Source organism: Schistocerca gregaria, chromosome 1 (assembly GCF_023897955.1).
Source record: "Schistocerca gregaria isolate iqSchGreg1 chromosome 1, iqSchGreg1.2, whole genome shotgun sequence".
Lineage (NCBI taxonomy): Eukaryota > Metazoa > Arthropoda > Insecta > Orthoptera > Acrididae > Schistocerca > Schistocerca gregaria.
In genome coordinates, this window is record NC_064920.1 from 1,179,336,695 (window position 1) to 1,179,356,578 (window position 19,884).

The 19,884-nt window shown below is 38.6% G+C and overlaps 1 protein-coding gene across 1 annotated transcript in view; it reads left to right on the forward strand.

Annotated features, from left to right (window-relative positions):
* The window catches only part of LOC126297570 (Down syndrome cell adhesion molecule-like protein Dscam2), a 647,360-nt gene that overhangs the window by 612,820 nt on the left and 14,656 nt on the right, over window positions 1-19,884 (forward strand). The window contains exons 35-36 of the mRNA XM_049988565.1: window positions 6,189-6,350; window positions 16,610-16,730. Of these exons, the coding sequence (XP_049844522.1) occupies window positions 6,189-6,350; window positions 16,610-16,730 (283 nt within the window). The remainder of the gene's footprint in view (window positions 1-6,188; window positions 6,351-16,609; window positions 16,731-19,884) is intronic.

Consider the following 19,884-nt stretch of genomic DNA (forward strand, 5'->3'; position numbering starts at 1 on the left):
GATACTTAGTACATTCATGTCATATCTGCTGGCTTTTGCCTTGGGATCTTTGGCTGAAGCTGATGTGAGCTCTCAGGTTCTCTCAGTGCAATTGAATACTAGTGTGCTTCACGATGTTCTGTTGAGTTGTTTCCATCCTATGTATAATACTCCACCCCGACTGGTTGCTTGCGAGTCCAGGCAGAAAGTACACATAATGGCAAAACTTCCAGCACCTGAAGAAGACTGTTGGATTGGTCATCAAAATACTGTGCTTAAAATGGAAACAACTTGGCAGGACACCCAGAAGCTCTCTAATGATTAGTGTAATAAGTTTTCTGACTATCAGCAGCATGTGTCATTGGGAATGTCAAAGAACCTCTCTCTATTGCTGTTAGTGGACAGCAGTGGAGGGCAAGTCTTTGGCAGTGCGAGTCACTTGTACTGACAAAATGTCAGATCAGAGTACTTTTGTGGAGAAATCAACATTTTATTTAAGAAGATAATGACTGACTCTTAATACTTCTTTTGACATAATCATAATGACCGTTCTGTAAAAAAAAAAAAAAAAAAAAAAAAAAGTGACTGTGTCACAAATAAACAAAAATTATAAAGTACTTTTGTATCTATACATAGGTTCCAATAAGAAACTGAATCCTTCTGCGTTTTATCATTGCACTTTTCTACTGTTGGGAAGTGAGGGTTCAGAGGGAGGGCAAAAATATGGAAACATCAAACACATAATGCATTAACATGCATAATACAGTGTAGGGAAACTATTGGCATTTGAAAAAACTGCCAGATATGTCAAAATGGATAAATACTTGTTCTGTATGGTTTTCAGTGGAACTTTATGCCATTCTTCCTGCAAAATACTCGGAAGTTCAGGTAATTAATAATGGATGTGGATACTGATCAAGTACCCTTCTCTCCAAAGCACACCACACAGGCTTTGATGACTGTGGTGGCCGGGTGAGATGCGAAAATTCACCCTCCTCATCACAAAACCATTACTGAATGATGTGGTGTGTGAACAGGGGTCCTGTCAATTTGGAGCACGGCATCACCACTGTGGAACAAACACTATGCCAAGGGATGGACCTGTTGAGCCAAAATGGTCATGTATTCTTTGTGGCAGTAATGTGACATTGCAGAATAACTATGGTGCCCGCAGAATACCACTAGCCCACATCACTACCTAACCCCAATTATATTTCATTCCTGGGATGTAAAAGATGCCACAAGTTGAAAATTGTGGTAAGTTGAAAATTGTGTGCACTAAGTCTCATCCAAGCAAATAACTTTCTTATATTGCTCCACAATCCAGCTTTTACAGCTTTGGCATCATGTTTTCCTGTTACATGCATTTGTATCACTGATGAGTGGTTTTGGAATTCCTGTTTGCTCTGCAATTCCTGCTTACGGAGCTCCCTTGCCACTGACAGCATTCACGAGTGTGACATTCAGTTCCGCTGTAACACTTGCAGCTAATGTCTTGTTTTTTGTGACGATCCTGTTCAGTGACTGCCTGTAATGATCACTCACATTTTAGTACACATTGTAACTTAGCATACAACATTTTCCCAATTTCTCTATATGTGGTATAAATTTTCAATATTGTGCCTCTTGAAACACTAAACTCTTTCGCTACCTTGATTACAGAAGCATCAACCACATGAACACCAACATTTGCCCATGTTTGAATACACTTAGCTCCAACATAATGCACTCGCAAGTACGTAGAACACTGTACTGACCATGATTATTATTTGCAACATGTTGAGGACATTGCATCGGTTCCATTCATGGTCAAATACAACCGCACAATCTGTAAGCTTGGCTAGTTCTTTCATCTATGTCCATGCATGCATTTCTTGTGGTTTTTCTATATTATTGTCCAAGCCCCGCATTCTTGCATTTTGTAACAAGTCACCAGAGACCAAGGGTCCATTGTATGAAAATACTGAGAAAATATCCCTGAACATGCCTTTACAATGTGTGTGGTGTCTTTATAGGTCTTCTCAAATATCCAAGTTGGGTCACTATCCATTAAAGACAGTAGAAAACTTTGGAGATGAAAGAATAAAAATTATAAAAAGTTACTTGTTTTCATTGATTAATCTTTTGCTGCATATTATTCTGGGAGCATTTTTTCGTTGAGGATAAAGCACTCACTGCTGAGGAAAAGAGGGTGCTTAATGCATGACACAAGCATTGTGTCCAGTGTTCCTCAGGAACCATTACTAGGGTGGCAGGCTCCTGTCACTGCATATACTTTGGCCCATTCCTCAGACCTTGGCATGTGGCATATCAGTTTCAGCCTAACTGTATGATTTAGAAGTGGCCTCGGGAAGAAGTTCACAAAAATTGTTGCAACATTTAACACTTCAAGCTGATGATTCAGAAACATCTGTTTACAGAGCTTGAGTGAACTCAGATTGACAATAACTGTAATCAAATAACCTAATACTGTCATATACAAATTGGTAGTGCATGCTCTTGCTTTGTTCTGCATGAGAAACCTGTAGATCTTTTCATTAGTTGTTAGTTTTCTGTAAAAGATAGCAATGTATTGTACATGTACCTTTCAGAAGTTATAGATTGGTCAAAAAAAGTAAGTCCAATAATTCATATTGCACTAACTGCACATCATGTTCCTGATTTTCACTTTATGCTGAAGCCCTCGATGCAACTGATAACAAGTTTCAGAACTCCAGCATTGTTCTGTGAGATCACATAGTCCAATAAATGCAAGAGCATTTCATCACAAAAAATTCAGGATCAACTTCTCCAAAATCCAAGACTGCAATAGCAAATTGGAGTGTTAACATAAAGGAAAAATGAGTATGTGATTAGGTCAGTTGTTCATTAATGTTACTTTGAAAGATTTATGTTTTTCCATAACTTCGTGGTGACTGGAGCCTGCCTACTTGGTATTGATTCCCTTGCAAAACTGAACACAGAACTTGCATCTTACTATAATGCCATACTAGCTGATCATCAAATCATATATTGCACAAAGGAGTGGAATATCGCCTCGTTAACATCCCTGAGACTGTGGGTAAGTCAAACACTCCACTTTATCTTTTCTTCTGGAGGTGTATCTTCAGTGACATACCAGGTGAGTATGTTTGTAGCTTGGAAGGTACAAAATGGTGTTAGTTGCAAGAAAAGTGTAAAAGCAGTCTATGTGTGCTCATATAGAGCAACTGCCAACAAGCAGCAGCAGTCTGCACATTCAAGCCAGTAAATGGTTTTATTCTGCCATAAGTGTTAATTACTTGCAGTTAGATACAGCAGCAACTTTCGAAAACATAACACTAAACAGGAACACTTCTCAGCCTTGTCATGTTGAAGAAAAGAGTGAGATATGGTGTCTGTGTATGTGCGGATGGATATGTGTGTGTGTGTGCGAGTGTACACCTGTCCTTTTTTTCCCCTAAAGGAAGTCTTTCCGCTCCCGGGATTGGAATGACTCCTTACCCTCTCCCTTAAAACCCACATCCTTTCATTTTTCCCTCTCCTTCCCTCTTTCCTGACGAAGCAACTGCCAGTTGCGAAAGCTTGTAATTCTGTGTGTGTGTTTGTGTGTTTTGTTCATGTGCCTGTCTGCCGGCGCTTTCCCGCTTGGTAAGTCTTGGAATCTTTGTTTTTAATATAAAAGAGTGAGATATGTAGCCATAAAAACTTTATGACATTTTACCAAGCAATCTCAGCAGTCTGACAGGCAATAAAGATAATTCTGAAAACAAATACAAAATGATATCTTCTTGCAACTCCTTTCACTCTACAAAACAACTTTTCTTACCTAATCATGTGTGGATGGTTTTCCCTGCAACTTAGATTCACATTCATTTATCAGAATCATAACACAGACAGGTTTAAGGAGACCTATGTAAGTGTTGAACACTTTTGTCCACTCTCAAGAGTTCATATCAGAAACTAAAACAGATTCTTGGTCTACCTAAATTTTGTCTTCTTAACTCATACTGGCTTGCAAAGACAGGTGTATCCATTATTCAGGAACAAACATACTCCATAGCTTTCCTGCAACCATAAAATATTTAGCTACTAATAAAGAAGAGTTTAAGAGGCACCTAAAGGATTTTTTGATGGCCAAATCCTTCTACTCCACTGATGAATTTCTTAGGGAATCAGTTGATGTACTTATTAATTATGTCTAACAAATAGATAGAGGGGCTTGCCAGTACTTACCTCAGCTTAGTACAGCCGATAGAAACACGAAAAACAACCGAAAATTTAAGTTCCTAGCTTTCGGATTAAATGTTCCTTCATCAGGGAGGAGAGAGGGGAAAGAAAGGGAAGAAGGGAAAGTGAATTTAGTTACTCACAACCCAGGTTATGAAGCAACAGGGAAAGGAAAACAGGGAAGGTAGCAAGGATGGAGGCATGGTTGTCAGAGGGAAGCCAAAGATATTCTACTGTAGGTACTGTGCCAGCTTCAAACCAAAGAGGATGCATACAGAAGTAAAAAGGTGTATAGTATAAAGATGTAGGATGAAAAGATGCATGAACGGCTAAAGAGGAAAGGGAAAGAGGAGTCTCCTTTTTCATTAATGTGTAAATTTAAAAAGTATACATTTTTCTACTTTTCCCACTTCCTTAAGGACCAACTTACCATCTGTGGAAAAAACATTGATGTATTAATTCTTTTGCAAAAATGTGTAATGTATTTTTGTTTTTCTGACAAGTTCCACTTCCTCAACAATCTCCTCATCATGAGTCTATGGAATGAACAGTGTATCTTATCTACTCTAATCATGAATTGAACCATACGTGTTTTCACATTGTTGCTACTTTTGGTAGATCAATATTTGCATCATTCATATATTAAAAACATTTTCTGACTGCATGAAATACGTTGCTATCCCACTGTCATCCCACACCTTCCTGATGTAAAGGCCTACCACTCATTTGCGGTTGAAATTTTCTTCAGCCAGCACTTGTCTAATGCAAACTTATAGCCTCCTCTCTCCTTATACCTACCAATAACTATTCCACTCTTACTGGTACACACACACACACACACACAAACATACTTGTATAATAAGCAATGAAAATAATTTATTTTTGAAATATATAATGTAATTGCATCGATAAAAATCTACTCACCAAGCACCGGTAGGAGAATTCACATATAAAGAATTATTGAAATTTGCAAGCTTTTGGAGCCAGTGTGTCCTCCTTTTGGCAGAAGGGTTGAAGCGGAAGGAAGAGAGGTGAAAGAAGAGGGGTGAAGGAAAGGGCTGACGAGGTCTAGGAAATCGGGAGAGTTCAGAAAAGTAACACAGAAACCTTTTTGTAAGTGTGTTCTCCTGCCGCCACTTGGCGAGTGGATTTTTTTATCTACCCATATAAAAGATACAGATATAGATATCAGGTTATCAGTGTCCTCTGACAGTGTTGGAATGATTTGGTTCGAGAGAGGACTATCCTGAAAACTAGTTAGTAACAGTTCCTTAAATTTTTGTAACAGCTATTTGGAGACCTTGTGAAACTAAACTGCTAAATTTGTTAGAACCATTTGACTGAGCTTAATCTGATACTATCTTCGTTTGTGCTTAATATCACTAGTGGCCGGCTTATGGCAATATGTCCTAAACATTCTTGTGACAAAATATTTGTCCTCCTTTGGAACCTTTTAACTTGGAATTTGAGGCAAACACATTTGATGCAACATTTATTCCTGCCATAATATACCCCAATTACTGTTGCTTTCACTTTTTTCTACTATTCTGTCAATCTTATTTACAAGTAAGTGTTGTAGATGATTTCATGTGCCACAGAATTTGTGACTCAGTTTCTTATTCATGTAGTCATAGGGCCCATAGTTGCTATGTGACTTCTCTTCATAGTCTCTTCCATGGATTTTATTCTTCTTTGTCACTACCTCTTTCCCATTTTCGCTTACATTCCTTGAGCTGACTCCTTGCCACATTTAACATCTCATCAATTGCTGTCACTTCCTTGTTGATTTATTTTCTGATCTACGCCATCATAGTTTTTCTGGGCAGTGTTCTAGTGAGTTTATTGCCTAATCACTCTGTAGTCCCATTACCTTTCATCCTTTCCTATTTTTGGTAAATAAACAATCCATAATCCTAAATCTAATATGTTCTTTATGTCCTTAGTACAATATGTTTTACATCAATATGCAAAATGTAACTGTGTGCATGTCATCTTTTCAGTGGACAGTGAGAGGCAGTCAGCTCTCCACAGACATGGCAGTATTAAGCAACAGCACACCAAAGGTGAAATAAGACAGAATTCTGAATCTGACTCAAGTGGAAGTCCATCTGTAGTAAGCAGCTACAGAGTGCCAATTAAACAGCCTGTTGGAAGAAGCCTAGGTAAGCTGGATAGTATTTCTCACTGTCCTGTAACAAGTGAAGCACTGCCTTTCGACATTCTCCTCCTAGTATCAAGCAATATTACAAGGTGTACAACTTTGCTTCCCCCGTTTTTTTCCCCCCTACATTTTAGGCTTTAATGAAACAAATTGGTTACACATGTATCATTCAAAGTATTTTACATCGCTAGCCACTACTTTCTCCCATCTTTCGGGCAGTGTACGAAACCCGCATCAAAAAATTGTTCATCTTTTGAAGCGATCCACGAATCGATCCAATTTATGACCTCTTTATCAGATCGCAAGTGTTGGTCAGCCAGGCCATACGCCATTGATCTAAACAGGCGATAGTCAGAGGGAGCAATGCCTGGAGAATATGGCAGGTGGGACTTCCCAAATTTTGGTGATAAGAATCTCAGTAAATTAGCTTACTATGCCTACTTTCATTCACTGCTTTCGTATGGCATCATATTCTGGGGTAATTCATCGTTGAGTAGAAAAGTATTCATTGCACAAAAACGTGTAATCAGAATAATTGCTGGAGCCCACCCACGGTCATCCTGCAGACATCTATTTAAGGATCTAGGGATCCTCACAGTAACCTCACAGTATATATATTCCCTTATGAAATTTGTTGATAATAATCCAACCCAATTCAAAAGTAATAGCAGTGTGCATACCTATAACACCAGGAGAAAGGATGATCTTCACTATGCAGGGTTAAATCTGACTTTGGCACAGAAAGGGGTAAATTATGCTGCCACAAAAGTCTTTGGGCACCTACCAAACAGCATCAAAAGCCTGACAGATAGCCAACTAACATTTAAAAATAAATTAAAAGAATTTCTAGATGACAACTCCTTCTACTCATTGGCTGAATTTTTAGATATAAAGAAAAAAAAAAAAAAAAAAAAAAAAAAACTTAATCATTAGTGTCATGCAATATTTTGTGTAATGTAATTTCTTGTACAGACATCTTTTATTAACCTGACACGTTCCACATCATTACGAAGTGTCGTATTCATGATCTATGGAACAAGTATTAATCTAATCTAATCTAATCTAATGTTTCCAAGTACGTTTTGGCCTCTTTTACAATGTGGGGTTGAGTGTTGTCGTGCTGCAAAATCACTTTATCGTGCCTCTCATTGTATTGTGGCCGTTTGTCTTTTAATTCTCTGCTCAAACACGTTAATTGCATTCGATAATGAGCTCCTGTGGTTTTTTCACTTGATTTTAATACCTCATAGTACACAACACCGAGCTGGTCCCACCAAATGCAGTGCATGATCTTGGAGCTATGAATATTCAGTTTGGGTGTTGACGTGGAAAATGAACCCATTTTTCATCCACAGTCACAATGCAATGCAGAAATCTCTTCTGTTTTTGCTTCTGAAGCAACGGTTCACAAACACACAAATGACGTTCAATGTCTCGATTTCAGATTACATGGGACTCAAGTTCCTTCTTTCTGAATCATGCCCATAGCCTTGAGATGTTTTGAAATGGCTTGCTGTGTCAGTCCCACTAATTGTGCCAATTCTTCTTGAGTTTGACACGGGTCTTACTCAGCAATGTATCCAATTCTGCATCTTCGAAAACATTCTCTCTTCCACCACTATGCTAGTCTACGATATTAAAATCACCACTCTTGTGTTGAAACCACTCACGACACGTTCTTTCACTAATAGCATCCTTACCATATGTACTCAGCCGCTGTTTTCTTCATACTGAAACAAAACAGTAACACCATCCACAAATGACGAGAATTAGGCTCATAAACTGACATTTTCAATCAAGAATAACTTTATGATGCAGACACAAACCGACTAATGTTTGAATGAGGTTATGTTGACTGAGGTCCAAGCTAACTGCCTGATGTCTGCGATCTGTTTCTGTTGACCGATACTTACCACTGCCACCACCTATTGGCAAATGGCGGAAGCAAAGTTGTACACCTTGTATGAAAAGATACATTGCTACAAAGTAGACATTAAGTCGCACACAGGGAAGAAAAAAAAAAGCCCCTGCTCCCCCCCCCCCCCCTTCCCCACCACACACACATGACCACTGTCTTTCGTAATACTATTGTTTTTCCTTCCTGGACTTTCCATTGTTTTATTCTTCCTATCTCCCTCATACTATTGTCAGTTTTTTCTAGCAAGCTCCACATGGTCTGCACAGATGGCAACATGCAGTTAGATCACACATAGAATGCAATTGTGATATATTCACTATATGGATTCAAAATAATGTTAAAATGTCAATTGTTATTGAAATGCTTACTGCCTTTACCCATGCCAAATTCTCATTTCTGAAACCCATGAATGTGCTTCATGTCCACTCCATCCCATTGACAAACATTTTTACACTTAACACTGAATCTTCCAACAAACAACAGTACATGTGACATCACAGCAGTCTTCCCTTCAACTTGGAACACAATATTTTTTCCACTTAATGTCTTATCTCTCACTACATAATATATCAAAGTAAGACTACTCAAATATATTAAAAACAAAGATTCCAAGACTTACCAAGCGGGAAAGTGCCGGCAGACAGGCACAATGAACAAAACACACAAACACACACACAGAATTACTAGCTTTCGCAACCAATGGTTGCTTCTTCAGGAAGGAGAGGGAAAGACGAAAGGATGTGGGTTTTAAGGGAGAGGGTAAGGAGTCATTCCAATCCTGGGAGTGGAAAGACTTCCCTTAGGGGGAAAAAAAGGACAGGTGTACACTCGCGCGCGCACACACACACACACACACACACACACACACACACACACACACACACACACACACACACACACATATCCATCCGCACATACATCTGTGTATCTTTGTTACATCTGTGAATCTTTGTTTTTAATATATTTTTCCCATGTGGAAGTTTCTTTCTATTTTATTTACATCATCATTAATTTGAGACCAACAATTAAGACTACTCAAATGTTGTTTTAGTTATGGTCAGAAATGAAACTTTCAGCCATATGAGTACAGTACTCAGCTCTTATAGAAATCATGCCCATTTCAAATCTCATCCTAAACCTCACATCTGATAAAACCTACTTCAACAGAATGAATGCCAGGTATTGTTCAACAACTTATTACCTTTTTACAAAAACATTTAATTTATGATAAACAAGGAGTTGCAATTAAGAGTAGTCTTCAGCAATAAGTTGACTTAATGTTGTTCTGAATTGCATCTTAACCTCTGCTAAGGATCTTGACATATCTTCTACATTTAATCAGTCTTTCCCTCTCATCCCATACAGTAAGTCTCCCCAGACCTGCTGTTCTGGGTGACTTTCTCAAAATCTACCCCTTTTCCTAGCCCACTGCAGTCCTTTTTCTTCACCCTTCTTCCTTCCCCTTCAACCCTCCTGCATGAAGAAGGAGCCACTGGCTCCATAAGCTTGCCAATCACAACAGTCTTTTATGTATATGTTCTGCCACCGCTTGGTGAGCAGATTTTTTTATCTATCCAATTAAATAACTTCGACATTCAAAGTCATAAATAAAATACACAGACATACTAGTCTTTATACCTTTATTGAGAATACCTTCAGCTGTATGATTTGTTTTTTATTTATTTGTGACTGGTTTCAGTGATACCATCCGCCATGTTCAGGCCCCTATACAACTTTTGGGGATCACATTTTCAATGAGAAAACACCATAACACTTCTTGTAAGAGGCCCCACACATTATGCCTACCATCCCCTTTTTGTTTAAAACTATCACTAACTGTTCACAAAGTGTTATTATTTTTGGAAATTTGGAATTCACTCAAACCACAAGAACTTAGAACCACTCTAGGTATACAAGTACTAATAATAGTAATTGACTGCATGTAGCCTAACAGATGTTGAAATTGTGGGACTTGTTGGCATCACTAATGTGCACACTGACCATTTAAGACTCAAATAGAGATTATATATTGATAGTAAACACTGTAGAAATAATATGCCTTTTGAAACAATAACTTTTAAGTTTTCTAATACAATGATCTGGCTTATATCATAGGGCATACAGTCTTGTGCTAGCCAACACATCTCTAACACAAGTCACTGTATCTGACTACATACTTCAGAAGTATATCTAATTATCTACATACATGAATATCTTAGCACACTTTACTAGAAGGATGACAGAGATCTCTTATTGAAAACATGATCACCATGAGTTGCAGAGGTGCCCAAAGACAGTGGATTTTAGCACCGAAACTGGTTACAAACAAATAAAAACTAATACACAAAGCTCCACGTATTATCAGTATTACCATAAATATACAGCTGCTGTCACAATACCCACCAGAAGATGGATGTATGAAAAAGACCAGTCTTTTGTCTCCCCCTGCAGTTCTCATCATCCTACAACTTCCTTTGTTATCAGTTTAGCTAGCAGCTACTGGAGCCTTAATACATAGTGCAACAGCTTGGGCCTTCTTATTTGCTTCCCTGATCTCCCTAAAAATGCTCCAGATCGCACAGCTTATTCTCATCCTTAACATTAAACATTCTTTTATGGCATTGCATTCCAAACCGATCAAGTTCCCTCTTTCCAATTTTTCTTGTTGTCTGTCTCTCATTTTTTGACAGCACTGTGATCGAAGAATACAATTTTAGCTTCACAGCACACCAAATAAAAATGGGAAATGGAAATAATAGATTATTAATTTAAGATGAGAAGACAAATTGGCAGTAGTTTGGAGAGACTAAAGAACATCTGTGAACAATACAGTATGATGACAAATGTTAAAAAGGCAAAGGCAGTGTGGTTTACCAGTGGAAAAAATAAAGATAAATGGGAATAGTGCAAAAGAGATATGAAATAGGAAGTCAGATGTGCCTGTGATTTGAAATAGGCACCAATATGAGATACAAGAAAGTCAAAACAAGAATAGCAAAGGCAAAATAAAAATTTTAAAGAACAAAACAATTCTTGTACATCCGTCTGTGAAAAAGATTCATGTTTGTGTTTCTTCAGAGACTCCTACAGAGGCTTGACTGAATACAACCCTCCTAGCTGTCAAGCCAAGCCAAATGAGTTAAAATTTTTGAGAATTCAACAGCTGTGAATGCCATCACTTTCAGGAGTTAAAGCTACTGACTGTCAGGTACCCTTATATGCACAAAGCAGCAGAGTTCAGACTCTTAGAGAGGTGGAATGGCTTTGAAGGCAAGTCAAGGAGTACACAACATATCGAGGCCTTAGGAGGATTTTGGGGTGGGGGGACATGAATGTCATCTGCTTCTGTAATAATAACTGATTCCCAATGCAAGCGCTGTCTGCTTTAGTGTAGTGTGATACCCAGAAGCAAGGCATTAATTTCTTCAGCTCAGGGAAATTTTCTTTGTTTATTCAAATTAATATTTCTGGTTTATAGTTCTTAATTTTTGTTACTTCACTGTATCACAGAACCCAGTAACAGTGAACACACTTAAATGTGTGCAGCAATGTTAGATAAAATGACTGTACAATCAAGATCTTATCACGTGACTTCTGAAATTTTCCCGGCGTATTTGTTCTTCTAATAATTTCCGGGTATGCAGCCGGATCCCGTCGACATTCTGCCACGATATTTCAGCCCAGAGACGTCCGGCCATCATCAGGTGAGTACACAACTACTGAAGAGCCCAGGTGCAGTCGCGGTATTTATACCGATTCTCGCGCACGTGTTGACATGCGCGGCATAGCCGAGTTGTACGTGCTGCCCTCGGTGGTGAAAGTAAAAGATCATCTAGTCATTGAGTATCGAATGACGCTGTCTATTCCGCTGTGAATGTATAATTTTAATAACAGGCCGAAATATCGTGGCAGAATGTCGACGGGATCCGGCTGCATACCCGGAAATTATTAGAAGAACAAATACGCCGGGAAAATTTCAGAAGTCACATCAAATACCTTTACGGGGAGGAGATGGTTCAGGATATCCACGTACTGGATAAATTACGCGAGAAAAGAGCCAGGTTGCTGTGTTCACTAAATTTTTTACTGAAATGTAGAAACAATAACTTGATTCCAACTTTCGCCAGAGTTGTTCATTTTATTAATAGTGTGGCCGCCAACAATATAAAACGCAAGGCGAGTCTGGCTTTATTAAGAGAACGAATCCGTTATACGCGTCGTGAGTTAGACACTGTTGCCAGGAATTTATATTATTTACATCTGAAGATTGCAGCAAGATGTTCTTCCCTTAGCTGGGACTGGATTGACGGTATATCTTGGGCCAAGGCAGACTGGGCTCACAGGAACAGTACAAACAGGCAAAGTGCGAATTTTAGCCAACTCGTAACACGAAAGCCGCAAGAAGCTATCTCTGGACGATCCGTGGTGAACCTTACGGAGAAATCGTTTGACGATGCGACGATGTCAGTGCTTGCGAAAGGTTTAAACTTCGCCCCTACTCCTGTTTCACTGCCTTTAACGGATTTCATCAGTTCCATTGAGGAAGCTATTAGACGTCTCCCTGCGGATAATGCAGACGAAATTCGACGTGAATCTTGCCAAACGTTGTTGAAATGTGCGCCACAACGGAGTAACATCTCTCCAGCTGAAAGAGCTGCTCTCCGCAGCCTCAGAGAAGATACTAGCACAGTCGTACTGCCTGCGGATAAGGGTAACGCCTCAGTTCTTCTGACAAGGGAAGCCTACAACGAGAAGATATATTGTCAGCTAAATGATTCCACGTACCGCAGAATTGAGAAGGACCCAACAAGCCGAATATCAAGGAAAACTGCTACCCTTTTGAACGACTGTTCTCTACCTGAACAAATTATCAAGAGATTGAGACCACACAATGCAGTACCACCAAGACTCTACGGTCTTCCCAAGATACACAAGGATGGTGCCCCACTACGATTAATCGTGAGTAATATTGGTGCTGCCACCTATTCTACAGCAAAATATCTGGCCTCACTACTAAAGCCGTATGTGGGTAAGTGTTGCCACCATATACGTAATTCCGAGGATTTTGTCAGTCGCTTGAAGGAAGTTAAGCTTAGCAGTTCGGATTTATTAGTCAGCTTTGATGTGGTCTCACTATTTACCAAAGTGCCTTTAATGGAATCGTTACATCTTATTGGTAACTTATTCAGTGCAGAAATGACGGCCTTGTTTGAACATATACTCTCCTCAATGTACTTTCTATTCAATGACGAATTCTTTGAACAAACAGACGGCGTCGCCATGGGGAGCCCTTTGTCCCCTGTGGTAGCTAATCTCTTTATGGAGGACTTTGAGGAGAAAGCACTTGAGTCTGCTGTCTTAAAGCCTACGGTCTTCTGGCGGTACGTAGATGATACTTTTGTTGTATGGCCTCATGGCAGACAGGAACTGGAGAAATTCCTTCATCATTTAAACTCTTTACATGAGAACATCAAATTCACGATGGAGATTGAAAAAGATGGCACTTTACCATTTCTAGACGTGCTAGTATGCCGTAAAAATGATGGGTCATTAGGACATTCTGTGTACAGGAAACCGACTCACACAGATCTGTATCTCCAGGCGTCAAGCTGCCACCACCCAGCACAAACAGCCGGCGTTCTCAGTACCTTAATACATCGAGCGCATGTAATATCGGACGATGAAAACCTCCACGCAGAATTAGAACACTTGGAGAAGGTTTTTAAAGAGAATGGCTACACTTCACGCCAAATAAGAAAGGCCATGCGCAACTGTCATAACAAGAAGCAGCGCACTGAGGACGCTGATGACGACTTTAAATCAACTGCATTTCTTCCATACGCCGGGAATGTGTCGTCGAAAATAGGCCGATTACTGAAAAAGAATAAAATCAAGGTTATCTTCCGTCCACCAGCAAAGAACCGGGCCCTGGTTGGATCCGTTAAAGACGATTTACAACTGAAGAAAGCAGGCGTCTACAAAATTCCCTGTGAATGTAGCTCTGCATATATTGGCCAGACGACAAGAACTGTCCATGAACGGTGTACAGAACATGAAAGATACACCCGTCTGCGGCAACCGTCAAAATCGGCAGTAGCAGAGCACTGTATTTCATTGGGACATTCAATGGAATACAATGGAACAAAAATTTTAGCTCCGGTTTCCGGATTTTGGGATTCCGTAATCAAGGAATCAGTGGAAATACGTCTTGCCGATAATCTTATAAATCGTGACAACGGCTTTCAACTGGATAAAACTTGGAATCCTGTTATTAAAATTATACATTCACAGCGGAATAGACAGCGTCATTCGATACTCAATGACTAGATGATCTTTTACTTTCACCACCGAGGGCAGCACGTACAACTCGGCTATGCCGCGCATGTCAACACGTGCGCGAGAATCAGTATAAATACCGCGACTGCACCTGGGCTCTTCAGTAGTTGTGTACTCACCTGATGATGGCCGGACGTCTCTGGGCCGAAATATCGTGGCAGAATGTCGACGGGATCCGGCTGCATACCCGGAAATTATTAGAAGAAAGATCTTATCACGATTGTTTAATTGCTGAACAAAATGATTGTTGATCTACAATGAGATATCATGCCTTATGTCACTATAATTTTATGCCTGTTATTTTTTTATCTAATGTTCGGAACATCTTCTATTTGATAATTAGTGCACTAATAACCCAGATGTACAAAATCATAGTTTAGTATAAGTTATATAATTTGTTGAAGGAAATTTTCTCCACTTGCACCAGACTGTGATGCAGAAATCAAGACCAATTTTGCGTTTTGAAAGTAATATTTTAAGCTATTTCTGTGACATACTAATTTGTCACTTTTTAGTGTCAAGAAGAATGTAGTAAGTGATATTGAAATAAAAAATAAGCTGACAACTTTTAATAATTGTTACAAAATCATGATTGATGCATGTCTGAGGTAATGTACATTTTCACTCCTTGCACATCATTGAGTGTTATCCCTCATGATGGAATCTATGTAACACAATGAGTAAAGAAATGAATTTTCAAGTATTAAAAAAAAGAAAGATCTGGGTTTAATTTCTTATTGATGATGAAGTCATTACGTGAGTAGTATAAGCTGGGAAGGAAATTGGCCAAGTACTTTTTAAAGAAGCCACCGTGGCATATATCTTTTCACTTCAGGCAAACCACGTAAAACCTAGGTCAGGGGAACTGATAAGATAATAAACCTATTTCTTCTGAACTGAAATACCAGAGCTGTTTCAAATCACTCAAAGTTCCACAGTTTTGAATTTTGGGGTTGATACTCACTGTATTTGCTACTCTTGATTAATTCTGTTTGTCTTTCGGCAGATTGACAAAGTCAAGCATGATCTTAAAGCCTTTTCCAATACAATTTTTTTCTGTCCTGCAGCATGTTAAACTAAGTGTACTATTTTCTTTACTCGTATTTTTTTATTCTTATAAAATCATAATTGCTCTTGAGTACAGTACATTTATCTCCTTTTAAGCTACATTGATCATCACACAGTTTTCCTTTATCTTTTCTTTTCTTTTTTTAACTAAACTTTTGAATTCTTTGTACTTTTGGTATTATCATTTACCACCCCCATCCCTCTGGTCAAAACCTTCTGCTTTAATATCACCTTCTCTTTGGCACTGGCCTCCTAATTACTGACAATAAAGTATGTATCTTTGGTTTACCCATGTGCTTCACAGTTGACTTCATGGATTCCAGCTGATATAAACGATCACATTCATTTAATTTGTGAATAAATCTATTCCTTGGTAAGATCATCAGCATATTCAAATAACTTATGCTACTCACTTCAATTAAGGCACCCATGGATACCAAAACTGTAGGAGGACTGTCTTGAAATAGAATTTGGGACAGCAGTGAATACAAAGCTAGTAGTGGCACATTTGATATGGTGAAAGGTTTCATGGAGCTGCTGGAGTGGGGTGAGCAGCAGTGACTGATTGGGCATTAAGCTGAGAAGGATTTGGGTGAGTAACATTTGAATATGAAACTTTCATCAGTACATCCAAAACACATAAGGATAGGATATTTTCTCTGGAGATACTATTGCTGTTTTGAGTTTGTGTGTGTGTGTGTGTGTGTGTGTGTGTGGGAGGGGGGGGGGGGAGAGGGAGAGGGGAGGATATCCATTTCTGTGTTCAACCTGCTGCTCAAAGCATCTTCTATTTGTTGATTTGCCATAATAAACATACCATAACTGTATTCCATGCCAGATTTTCAAAAGTTAATAGAAATTATGTAAACTTTGCTGTCTTTTTAGTTGCAATAGATCAAGAAACTCCTGGATACTAATGTGTTCTCCAACTTTTACAGAGATATACAGGGTTGACTCCAGCACTGAATCAAATGAAACATCACCCCATTTTCAAAGAAGACCAATGCCCCATCAGTTTACTGCAGAACACAGTGACAGACAAATATCATCTCACAGCAGGTAGTCAAGGTTTGTTTCTACAAACGTGTACATTCTCAGTTTTACAATGTCCTGCAGGTTACCAACTAGACGATTTTAATTTGTTATTAATAAAATTTCAAAGATAATGTATAAAATATGCATTATTTATTAAGCGTTTTTGTTGCTGGATACTTTTTCAGCCTGTACACTTCTGGTAACTGCTGAAACTGATTTTATAGATTATAAATTGACTCTGTGACTTCTTTTATTTGCTGTGATTGCTACTTACTCCTCCTGGGGCACTAATGAGCATGCTGCCGCACACTCTATTCCAAACAACAGTAATACAGCACCACTGAACCTTAGTTTAATTTTGTATACATTTATCTATCTCTATTTCTTGAGAAGTTCACATTTCAGTCATTTACCAGTCATGTCTGTGTGGATTAATCTTTGAACGGTTGATTCCTGTGACTATTAAATATTGTGAAAAGTTCAATGTGAACTGTTATAGTGTATTATTTATTTATTCTTTTTTTCTTCTCTGTTCTCTACGAAGGAGTTCTGTAACCATGCAATCAAGCATTCTGTTTGAGCATTTTGTGTCATTTTCAGCAATGAGCTACTTCTTACAGTCTGTATGGTTGAGATAAGCATGCTTTATACAGACATGCTCTCCAACTTGCACAACACTCATGATCTTTATGTTTTGCAACTAAAAGTGAGTATTAGGTGCATAGGATTTATTTTTAAAACTTGCGTTATGTCAGATTGGTACAGGCCACATGCCCACCTTCAGTGGCAATAACTATGTATTATTATGTTGCTCAAAACAAACTGTAGTCAGCCAATCAAACATCTACAATAACTACGATATCAACTTTTCATTATCAAAAATTAAGTTACAAGTATACTTTGTTTCATTTATAAGAATGCAGTTATAACGTCTTGTGCAGACTGTATCTCTTCCTAGTAATCTCTTCCTTCTTGTAGAGTAATAATCATGTGTAGCTACCATCCTCAATCCCTTTACCCACTCCACCCAACACAAACCCCATCCCAACTTAGTCCACCTGACAAAATGCAGCACTGGCATTGTTTGACCAGCCGCTACCCTATAAAAGCATAAGTGTGTGTGTGTGTGTGTGTGTGTGTGTGTGTGTGTGTGTGGTTTATTATAACTCGGACTACTCCTAAAGCTAGTAAGTCTTCTTTCTCTTTGTGTGCGGTTATTGACAATTCAACAAGTACAAACAACTTACAGGAATGCAGCTAGTTAACATCCCAAGTAAGGCTAAATACCTTATAGAAGAAACGTTCCTTGTTGCAAGGTATTATCAAAAGTCAGAATTTATATTAAATTATATGGCCTTCTGAAGATTCATAAGGAAAGAATAGGGCTATTGGCAGTAATTTAGGTGCTCAAACATACCATGTAGCACACCTTATTACTCTATTGAGCTTACTAGTAGGGCAGTGTATATGCCCCATTAATAATTTGGTACATTTCAGAGTCATTACAGGGACTGATTTTGACTAACTGTAATTTATTTGTAAGTTTTGATGTGGTCTCTGTTTCTCTTCACTCAAACTCTTGTTGGATTTATTATGGTTAATTGGGGTTTCATTTTATGTTGAATTGAGTAACCTATTTTGACATGTGTTGATTTCCAATTTTGTTTTACTCAGATACAGGTTCTATGAGCAGACAGATATAGTTCTGAAGGGGAAACCTTTATAAGCTATTGTAGTGTTTCTTATGGAAGATTTCAAGTAATGTGTTCAGGAGTCAGTGGGAATGAAACCTGCATGCTTTTTTAGACATTTAGATGGTACTTTCGTTTCCAGAATGAAATTTTCACTCTGCATGTGCACTAATATGAAACTTCCTGGCATATTAGAACTGTGCGCTGGACCAAGACTCGAACTCAGATCTCCCTACTCTGAATCTTGGTCTGGCACACAGATTTGATCTGCCATGAAGTTCCAGGCATTTAATATTTGGACTTGAAGCAATAAGAATTTCCACAGCTGTTTATAACATCTCACTTCAATAAAACTAAACTTTTGAATTACTAAGGAGGTGAAAGGGATGGTTGCCTTCCCTTCTTTTATGTCTTGGTCAAGAGGAAGAATGATGGTAAATTGAGACACGCTATTTGCAGAAAACCAACTCTCACTGACTTGCATATTCAAGGTAATAGTTGGCTCTATCTCAGCATAAAGGCATACTTCACACCTTGTCTGTCAGGCTTGGGGGTCTAATCATAAAGCACATCCCTAGTAACTGAAGAGTCCTGGTTGGTTGACAGAATATTCCACGTTTGACTTTAACCCAGCCTTCACCTCTCAATTATACGTTTCCATGTTAAGCAATAGGTCCCCTTTCCCTGCTAGGTCTACTGAGGTAAGTGAAAGAAATGCAGGCTACCAAAGTAGCACACAATCCAAAGACTTGCACCAGGCTGTTGAGCTTAGTCTAGTTATTATTATACCCCTCTTGCAGTTGCCTTTCACCAGAGGGGTTATAGTGAAAGACAAATCAAATGTCTGTTGCCCTATGAATTGTCACGACAATGTATGCACATGGTTATTGTGGTAATGTATTACCCCACTCAGTATGAAAATGGTTGATCCATAAACAAAATGCAAGTTCTGAATGGAAGAGCTCCAGGTGAGAGTTGATAAGAACATGTGGCTTCCAAAAGGACTATACATTTTCTGAGAGAACACAGTGTAAAGTGTTTCCAGACCACCATCTAGGATTAGAGCCCTTTTAGGGGTTGTGAAGAATTATCTTGGTATGCTTAAGATAGGCTGAGAAAAAGCAGGCTGGCATCTCCCATCGGTTTTAGTTACAACTGTACTACTACTAATAATTATTTTTCTTCTTTTCTATTTCTAAGTGTTATTTGGTTCCAGTTTTCTGTAATATGCATGCGTGATGTAGGCACGAGTCTATCCATTTGTTATTTACATCAGATCTCATTATTACAACTGTCCTCTCAGTTTATCTGATTCAAACAAAATTAATTATATTATTCCAAACCATGTTTACCAGAAATTATGCTTAATTAGAGAATCTATAATAGTACATAACATTTTGAGCTAATAAATTGATTTGATAATGATGACACCACTCATTGTAAAGACTGGCATTACGACTTTTCAGTAACATAGTTAAAATCCTGGG